Source organism: Nicotiana attenuata, unplaced genomic scaffold (genome assembly GCF_001879085.1).
Source record: "Nicotiana attenuata strain UT unplaced genomic scaffold, NIATTr2, whole genome shotgun sequence".
Classification (NCBI taxonomy): Eukaryota; Viridiplantae; Streptophyta; class Magnoliopsida; order Solanales; family Solanaceae; genus Nicotiana; species Nicotiana attenuata.
In genome coordinates, this window is record NW_017672739.1 from 9,960 (window position 1) to 20,515 (window position 10,556).

The window sequence follows — 10,556 nt, forward strand, 5'->3', positions numbered from 1 at the left end:
TGAAATTGTTTGACGAAAGTCTGGGCCATGTCGTCCCAAACATGCCAGTGAGAGATATCTTGGTCAATGAACCATTCGGAGGCTACCCCTACCAGACTCTCCCAGAAATAAGCCATCAGCAACTCTTCTTTTCCTCCTGCACCCCTCAGCTGGTTGCAGTACCTTTTCAAGTGGGCGATAGGGTCGCCGTGTCCATCATATTTCTAAAATTTTGGTGTCTTGAACCCTGGGGTAAATGGATGTGAGGAAACATGCACAGATCACTGAATGAGACACTTTTGTGACCACCTAGTCCTTGTATGTTCTTTATGTTCTGCTCAAGACTTTTCATTTTCCTGACCATCTCATCTGGCTCTCCTGTCTTTATAGCCTTTTTATTTTCTGCAGGTAACTCATACTGTGGGGTCTGATTGTGTGGATCCGAACCCTTAAAAGCCATATCTAGAGAGTAGTATTAGCCATCGTAAGCATGAGATAGTGGCTCGATGTTTGGCCTCGTCACAGGATTTGGTGGGGGGATTGTATACACAGGCAGACCGGACATGACGAGAGGTGTGTTCTTAACCGGTGCGGCAGGAGGCTGCGCATTAGAGATACCAAGGACGGTATGGAAGCTGTAGTTTGGCACATACCCTGGTGGTAGAATGTGATCCCTCGTTGCAGCGAGCACTGGTTGAGTAGCCTGGGGTATGGTGGAAGTTCCCTCAGAGGGACCCTGAGGCGGAGGCTGACCAGAGACCCAAGCCTGATACACATCACTCAGTTGATGTTTCAATCTTCTTACTTCCTCCGACTCTTGCTCAACTGATTGACCCGGAGGGTCGTCACTAACCAACTCAATTTCATCATTGTTAGCCATCGCTACCTTCCCCTTAGATCTGGTCAAGCAATGATGTGTTGCCAGTTTCACCACAAACCAACCACCTTAATCTTACTATATAAGAGGCAACAAACTTGTAAGGGTTATGCATTTTATAAATACAAATCACACGTAACTATGCTATGCTCCTAACATTATCACGTCTCTAACATGCTTTTGGAAGGCTCCATGTTTCATTCTGGCTTATATGGTTGCTGCTTATTGACACTCTTATTTATTCCCCTCTTCTTTTTTTTCCCTTTTTTTTGTTTTTTTTTACACCTCGCCTTATTTTAGAGCCGTCGAAAAATATTTCGATCGAACCTTTTGGGGGTTGCCTACGTATCATGTCGCCGCATAAATCAGATCATTACGTAGTTCAAGGACATGACCCCCCCCCCTTTTTTTTAAATTAACAAAACAAAGTTTTCCCCCTTTTTTTATGTACAAAAAACAACATTTTTTTTGGTTCATTTTCGAATTTTCCTAAAACAAAATCTTTTTCATTGATTTTTGATTTTTTTTGGTACAAGACAAAGGAAAATTACATAAAGATACAACCCAAAAGACGAATATTTAAACAAGACCGGACTTGACTCAAACAAGACGAATATTTAAGCAAGACTCAAAACACTAAAAGAGTCTTACAAACTTGATGACTACAAATGAACAATCAAAGTGGACTGCCAACTAAAAGAAGACTCTAATCTCCAAATGAGAATCCACCGACATCATCGTAGTTAAGGTGCTTATTCCTGCGGCTGACCTCCCATATCATGGTATATGCGCTTTAAGTCTGTGGCAATGTGGCATGCGAAGTTACTACCGTAGCAAATTGCTCTCGGGTCAAACCTTGAAAGTCACACACCCTCGAGCGGTATAAGTAGCCACCTCATAGACCCTCCTTTTAACATGTTCCTGGCTCCGACTTAAAAACTGGATGTGTCGCTCATGGTTATTGGCTATGTCTGATATATCCGCCTCGCGTTCTGACGCCAGATTCAGCTGGTTCTGGACCCTTGCTAGCTCATTCTCTAGCTGGTTCTTACTTGATTCTGCAACCCTGGCCCGAGCCCTTAGATCATGGATGATAAGGTTGTAATGCATTCCTTCGTGCTTTGGAATGGCAGCTTGTTGCTGAGTAGCGGCTTCTATTCTCGCTTGTCGTAGCTGTGCTTGAAGCGCTTGAACCTCATGTATTAATTTGGATTTCTCCTCTTTAAACTCAGTATACTACAAATCCCTATTCACGTTGACGATACTTATATCCCTACGTAGTTCGCGGATGATGGATTCATAGTCTCTTGCTATTTCCTCCTTGGCCTGCCCCACTCTTGTTCTAATTTCAGTCTCCCATTCTGTCGTGCTCTTCAGAATTGTCTCTTGCCTAGATCCAAAATCAACTTGCTCATAGAACCACTCAAAATATGCGGGGTCTAACTCTCCTTGATCTTGATCTTCTATCATAGTGTAAAATTCAAGCACCTTAATTTCATCCCAAACCTTCTTAGCATAGGCCTCACGAATAGGATCCTCCGATGTTACCTCCCACATAAATCTTTGTATGTGCTCCACTGTGGGCACGACTTGTTTTCGACCTAATTGGCGTAGGGCTCTCATAGGCACATACTGCTGAAAACCCCGAAGACCCATCAAAATCAAAAATGAATGGTGGTAAGACCTGTATATGACCTCTTTTGGTGAGAATGAGTGGTATTTCCATGTGATTCCAGTAGCAGTTAACTTTTGAAGATACCCTCTCCATGCTTAGACACCCTTGGGGAAGTTACTATCTTCGGTCAAAACTTTAGACCTATCTTCAAGCTCATTTGTTGCACCAATGGACGCTAAAATTTACCCGTACGGGGTGAAGGAGAAGGTGCTCTAAAAACCATATCTGGAGTATGATGTTACAACCCTCAAAGAAATCTTTCCCTTCCTGACATTTGGTTAGGGCACGGTAAATATCTGACAATACCATAGGAATGATAGTGACATCCTTTCCACGCAATAAAGCGGTAACTATGCCAGATAATCGAATATCAATATTTTTGTCATGCTCGGGAAAACCATCGTCCCTAGAAATGCCACTAGGAAAGCTCTACGCCCATGGCTTTGCCAAGCTTTGTATTCAATTTTATTATCAAGCTCTTTCCCGTGCTTTGAAAATCCACCCGGACACCCATACCTGTCGTACAAGAAATCTAATCGAACGTGCCCTCGTTCCACGCTTGCTATTTTATTTTGGCTGATTGTCATCTGCTCAAGGAACTTACTGCCAGTGACATCCCTCGGGGCCAAGGGTCTCTTCTTCCGAAGCTCATCGCCTAATTTTGTGTATCCAGCTAACTCCTCTAAAGTGGGAGTCATTTCGAAACCATTAAACCGTAATACGTTGTTATTGGGATCCCAGAAATGCACCAACGCCTCGATTAAATCCCTCCTTGGGTTGATCTCCATAATATTCACAAAGTTACCCAGATGGTCCTTTATCTTTTCCTGCTCACAAACACCCATATTTTTCCACCATTGCCTCAGCAACCGGGGTGTTTTATGCACAAGGCAAATCTGCAAGGGCTCATCATATTTTGGATTTTTATCAGCTCTTCCACTTACTGAATTCATATCTTACCTGGATAAATAAAAATATGAGGTCAAGTCCTAATATAAACTCGAAGAAATGACACCAAGCAGACTTTTGTATAAGACAATGAACGAACTTCTTAGTGGATAATTCCTCGTATTGAAGGATCAGTCAACTAAAACCCAACTGATCAGACTTGATTGATATGCCAAATTTGGACGAAAAGGACCAGACTCTAGGATGACTAACGACGTATCTCACCGAGGAAACAAGACATGATAAAAACCGGCCGACCGAGGACAAAACGATAAAAGGTGACAAGAGGGACAAGATGGTTATTCTTATGAACACGGTTCTTCAGTACTTCGAAGGAAAGTACTATGGTTGTCTCAGTAAAAACATCCGTACACATGGATAAACGGGTAAACGCATAGAAAAAATTCATTCTTTTACGAAAAAAGCCATTATGGTACTTCCAAAAAAAAAGTTTTAAGGTTGACTCGGCTAAGATGGCCGAAAATAAGGACAATACGGCAAAAATGTGAAAATAAATAAACAAAATAAATATTTTGCGAAAATAGCTCCTCGATGCTTCCAAGGAAGGCTGTCCTGGCAAAACAGCCGGAATACGAGGGCAAAACAGTAAAAGGTGACCAAAAATAGCAATTTTTTATTATTAATTTTTTTTGAAAATTTTATGCACATGCGTAACTTTTATGCTTTTCTTAAAAAAAAATATGGGCTAACCCTGATGGAGGTTGCCTACGTATCTCACAGGGTAGTGAGAATCAAGCACGCGTAGTTCGATGAAACTGATTATTTGTTTTCTGATTCTTATGAAAATTAATCTTTACACCTCACTTCAACCTACTTCAAAATTTTAGTAAAAAAAAGGATTATTTATACTAAACTAGGAGAATGTTTTTTTTTTGTTTTTGTTTTTTGTTTTAGTTCCGCTCAACTAATTCTCTAAAGCTAGTTAACAATGCAAGCAAGCCTTCCAAATGATGCAGCAAATAGCACATAAGTGAGCATGATGGTCTCAAAGAGGATACCTGTCCTATACAGCCCCGACCCCCGTTCCAAGCTTCGCTAAGTCAAATATACGTAATGCAAATAAAGCGAACCTACTAGGGATATCCGGCATAAGGTTTTTTTTTCTAGGTTTAAATCCTAGTGGAGAATGTATCTAGACTGGCTTACTCGAGCAGACAACTCGAGTCGAGGAGGTTCAACGTACCGGTAGCATTGCTTTCCGGCTTAGCTGGTGGTGCTCCCCGCCTAAAACATGTGTGACTAAAATCCTTCACCGGGTGACTAGCACCTCGGCTATCTCAAAGAAAGCGGGCTATGTCAAGCAAATGCCCAATTTTTAATTTCAAGAAAACTCAGAGGGGGTGCGTGAGAAGACAGTTTATATGTACAGTTCAACAATATCAAAGCGGTAAAAAGCAAACAAGTAGCACATTATGCCCAAATAAATCACAGTATATACAAAATTAATAAATCCAAATAAAAGTCAACATGTACAAGCTCGAATTCTGGTTTTCCCCAGCAGAGTCGCCAGAGCTGTCACACCCCTTTTTCTACCCCCAAAAAAAGATATAGATGTTATGGATTATGGGTGGGTTAAAGAGTTTTTCCAATTAAAGTGACAAATTTGAATAGGGGTTATTTTGTTTACAGAGTTGCCACTTGGAATTGATTTTTTGGGTGTTCCAAGTCACCATTTATTTGAATCCCTAGTCAAAGAAAGGTTTGACTCTATTTTTACCGGTCCGCGAAAATAAAGTTCGGGTAAGGAATTTTGTTGACCGAGGAGAAGGTGTAAGGCATTCCCCGAGTCCCGTGGTTCTAGCACAGTCGCTTTTATTGACTAAACTTTGCTTGAATTAATTTTGGAAAAACTGTGCTTTATTTAATTTATATGTTTTACCTATCCGCTTTTATTTTCTTGATTATTAGATTTATTAAAAAAAATAATTTTTTGGATAAATTATGTTGTCATAACCACGCTACGCGAGCGAATGTGTGATCGAATAAAAAAAAATTAATTAACTTGTCATAATTGCGCCTCGCAAGCGAATCCGAAATCATGACAATCAATTATTTGTAATACTTTTAAAGAAATTACTACATTTGAGAAAATTAATTCTTGAAGATTATTAAAAGGAAGGTTAGCTATCGCGCCACGCAAGCGAATCCGCAATTTTAGCCAAGGATTGATTAAATAAAAAATTAACTAAAACTAATGTATATGGCATGAGATTGTTGAATTAATTTATTAAATGTTAAACATCACGCTACGCAAGCGACTCCGTGAAGTTAAAGCATGCCTATTAATTGCCTACCATTTAAAAATAATTATATATATAAAAAAGGACTAAGTTATCTCGTAAAAGAAAATTTCTTGATTTTTATCGAGGTTAGTCGACTAAACAAATATTTATATATAATAATGTTGGGCCGACGTATCAATTTACAAGAAAAAAAGGTAGCCTTAGATTTGGCTATTGCAAGGCGCTGAGTTAGTTTAATGATTCATTAGAGAATGGGAAGCTAGTGGACTAGAATATTATTGGCCCATCTGGCATTACTAAAAATATGGGCTAGCTGAATTATTATTAAAAATGGGCCAAGAAATGGATCTCATTTGGCCCAATGCTATATAGAAGAAAAGGGGTAATTTTGTTGTTTAAAGGTAAATGGGCCAGCTTTTATTTGATTCAATAAAGCCTAGAGTTGATACAATCTTAACTCTTTACTTAGTTTGCATTCATGACCACTAACTACATAGTCACAATTGTATAAATGCCCACTTTACAAAAATAGCCACTTTTGCAAATCCGGCAAAATGGCCAGATTGACAAAGATATTATTACTGCATTCCTAGAAGCATATATTGGCAGTGAAATTTCAGCAACTAAAACGAAACATGCTATGTGTTATACACCTAAAGTCATTCATGGCATACTTAGCATTGTTACTCGGATACAATAGCTTGAAAACATGCTTAAAAATCCATAAACGACTTACATATCACATTCAAAAACTTACAAATCGATATTCAAGTATTATAAAGGACTATATTCACGTTATTACATGCGTGATATATAACAATAACATCCAAGCTCTTTTGTTGTCAAACTTTCATCACATCAAACACATTTAAATGGTGCAGCAGGTTCAAGTTGTTCCCATTGCTGAAAAGATATACATTACGAGTCTTAAAGGATTCCCTGGATAGCAAAAGAATAAATAGTAGTAAGGTGGGCAGGAACAACGGCAGAAATAGCAGAAAACAGCAACAACCAGCAGCGAATCCGTGTTAAAACGGCCCAGAAATCTTACTAACAGTAGTGATTCTTTAGGAGAAGGAACTCAAGAATCAAAGTCTAATACTCTTATATGTTTTTGAAAGATTTTGCACTCTGAGACCCAACCAAAAACTCATGATTTTCAGCTTACTTTTCACGTGTTCAACTGCTGAACTTTTTTTTTATGTTTTTGTGTGTTCAAGCAGTTCTAAAGATGTATGGAAGTGTGATGGAGTGCCCTACCCCCCCCCCCCTTTAAATGAGGAAAGGGCAGCCCTTAAATAGGCAAAGAAAAGCCAACTTTTTGGACAGATTTTGGCCCACCAAAAATCTGCCCAAAAAGGGACTGACTTTGTGTGCTAAAGGCTGTCCAAAAGGTGAAAGGAGAGCCTGAAATCTGCTATAGCAGGAGCCAAAGAGTCATTTCAGCCGCCCTACTAAAAAGCAAGCTACTAGTACCCTATTTTATGATAAAATTATCTAAACTTCAGATTTTAACAACATCAATATCACCCTATTGATTCAAACTAAACCAAGTATTAAAACATGTAATTAAACTTCAACACATGTACTATGAACCAACATGAGCAAACAAAAATCAACTATTAAAGCCAAACAGAACACACGCTATCGCTGAAGCGATTTAACAAACCAACTAGACAAGCATAATCAGAAATGGATTAAATAAAGAAACAAGACAGAAACTAATTCTAACTAAAACCCAAAAAAAAAGAAAATTAATAACGGGGTAGAGGATTACGATTTTACCATATACTCAAGCATCCGAAAAATGACGATAGGCAGTGGTACGACTTCGAGCAAGCTTCTATTGTTGATATTCTTGAAACCAAAAACTCGGCCAAATCGAGTCCGATTTCAATGATATCAACGACACAACCTTGCTCGAGGCCGGTTTGAGAAGAGAAACGAGAGGCAGTGGTGGTTGAGGGGTGGAGGTGACGGCGGCGGATCGGCAGTGGAGGTGGTCGCCGGTGGTGGTGAGGTTTTTTGAGATTTTGAGTTGGAGATATGGAAATAGGGGGAGAAGAGGAGGCCGGTGGTGTAAAATTTTCGGAGTTTGGGGTGGTGGGCAGCGTCTAGGGTTTCGGTTAAAGCTTAGATCTACGGAGATTGAGAAGGGTTATGGGGTTTTGGAGTTCGGATTCATGGAGAGGAGGTTGAGCGGAAGAAGTGGTGAAATTTTGGGGTGGATTGGAGGACGGCCGCCGCCGGTGGGCGATTTCCGGTGGCGCTGGGCAGACCTAGGAGAGAGAAGTGAGAGTGAGGAGAGAGGAAGAAGAAAAGTGAATAGGAAAAAATGGGGGCCAAATTTCTTATCTTGAGTCCTTATATACATGGAGTGGAGAGTGAATTAGAACCCTTAGATCAAAGTGGTATGAACGGATGAGATTTAATCTCACCTCAATCAAAACGATGTAGTTTCAAGACAAACTACGTCGTTTTGAGCTCTTTCTTGGCCAACCACCTAATGGACTGGGTATGGCCGAATTGGGCTCAAATTTTGGGTCAATTTTGGCACTATTTTAATTAAAATATACTAGCCCATTCCCTTTTCCCTCTAATGAATTAATTAAACTAAAAATCTAATTCTCAAATCTCCAAACACACACAAAAATAATTATTCAAAACTACAATGTAAAAGAATGAACAAAATTTAGGCATTTACAAATGCAATTGTAGGACAAAAAATATCCAATAATTAATGATTTATATATGTAATAGAGCAACAGCCACAAAGAAAAGAAAATGGGACTTCACAAATTCCTTATTCTCCCAACCACTCTTCTAATTTCGCCTCTTTATCAGCTTTAAATTCTTCAAAGTTTTCAGATAAAGACAGCAGTTGATCTGACAATCTTATGTCTTCACTATTGGCCCTTCCAAGTGAGGAAGAAGAGCTCGTCTGCAGCTAATAGCTTGTCATTTGAATGCATTACAGATGACTCATCCTTGTCCGACAAAGATGGTTCGCTCTTTGCTGGTCGAGATTCTCCAGACTCTAACTGAGGTCACTTGAAGTTACCAGCCTTTTGTTTTGCTGACCTGAAAACAGTTGAAAGATAATCGACAACCTTCTCGATGCGAGCTTCTGTTTTTTTTTTATATAGTTTTTTTGCATCCAGGTTGAAATATAGGTGGTGAATTTATGGTGGAAGGTGGTGGAGATAATGATGTTGGGGTGAGGAAGGTTCATATGAAATTTGGGTGAAAAAATATCATTCAAAGGTGTGGGCAAAAATGATAATGTGGTGTGGGACCCATGTATAAAATTTAACTTAATTCTAAAAATAAGAGAAAACAAGTCTGATAAAAGCCTCACGCGCTCAACTGTAACTAAAATGCACGTAACTTGTCATGTCATTATGAGGTGTCTATTTGATACAGTTAATAGCCACTTGAAGTGTTTAAATGATAAAAGGGTCAGTAGAGGTGTCTGACTGATCGTTGAGGACAACTTCAAGGGACCGTTTATGTATTTCGCCTTATTTAAATGATAAGTAGTGTGTGAGTTAATCGACAAGCAATTCACTTGACGATACATTTTGCAAATTTTCGAAAATTTGAAAAACTCAAAAAAGCTGTTTTTCAAAATTTTCGCTCAAATCACTCACAAAACTTCAAAAACAACCCAAAATTATATTTATATCCAAACACAACTCTAAATTTCAAATACCATTTTCACTTAAAAAAAAATTTCACCCTTTTTTGGAATTTTACAATTCTTATGTCCAAACACCCACTAAATTTCTTCCTTTTTCCCTAAACTTTGTGAATCGTGAAACAAGAACAATAGATAATTATGAACCAATCATTAAGAAAAAGAAGTTAGACATCTATAATTCCATGAAATCTAAACCACTAAAATAAAAACTAACTCAAAATTCATGTATCACCAACCGAATATTCGTTGCTTTTGCATATAAATTAACACCCCCCTTTTGTAATTTCTTCTTTGTAGAATCCCATTGTTTTTCCACTTTCTTGGTTTGGAAATTAGCAAAATAAAAGAAGAAAAAGGAAAAGCAATGGCTCTCCACATGAATAAAATTGTTTTTGTCATTTCCCTTTCTTTCTTCCTAATTTCATCTGAAGCAAATACCATCTCTCATGTTTCCTATATCTCTTCAACCCCAGATGTGTCACCAGTTGCTTCACCAGTAATTCCAACAGAAACTGCCGATGTTGCTGCCGGTAATTCTAACGGAGTGTCAGTGAAGAATCTTGTTGGTAGCCTCATGGTTTCCTCCATTACTAAGACAGAAGATTTTGTTAACAAAGTAGTGGAAAAGCGGTTGGCTCAGATTGTGGACGCTTACAAAAAAGATTGTCTTGAGACATGCAAGGAGGTGTACGAAGATGCTGTTGATGCCATGAAAGAGACTTTGGAAGACGTAAATGAAGGAAACTATTACAAAGCCAATGTTGATGTGAGTACAATGTCCTCAAACATGGAGACATGCAATGAATGTGTCAATGCTATATATGGTCAAGATCCTGAATTCACCAAGTTCGATAATTGGGCACATGCCATTATTGAAGATGCCTTAACTAGAATCACTAGCGTCAGCAGTTAAAAAACATTGTAATGCTTATGGATGAATTTTGATAACCTCACCAACGAGGCCATTTTGCCACATGTAATTTTAAAATTCTCTTTTTGATGTTATGTTGGTTTGTAATATATGGGAGAGATTTGCTCGTTTTCTCTTTTCTCTATAACACGAATTCATAATTCTTACAATAACTACTGCCCCTGCCTGTTTCTCGTTTGTTT

General features: G+C 38.7%; 2 protein-coding genes across 2 annotated transcripts in view; one reads left to right on the forward strand and one right to left on the reverse strand.

Annotated features, from left to right (window-relative positions):
• LOC109214333 overlaps nt 1-439 on the reverse strand; it is a gene marked incomplete at its 3' end in the record, with an annotated part of 7,864 nt that extends 7,425 nt beyond the window's left edge. The window contains exon 1 of the mRNA XM_019378244.1: nt 341-439. Coding sequence (XP_019233789.1) covers nt 341-439 — 99 coding nt within the window. The remainder of the gene's footprint in view (nt 1-340) is intronic.
• A 9,368-nt stretch (nt 440-9,807) lies between these two features.
• Nucleotides 9,808-10,356, forward strand: LOC109214334. Its single transcript, XM_019378245.1, has one exon. It carries the CDS (start codon nt 9,808-9,810, stop codon nt 10,354-10,356), a length of 549 nt encoding a protein of 182 aa, XP_019233790.1.
• The last annotated feature ends 200 nt before the right edge of the window (nt 10,357-10,556 follow it).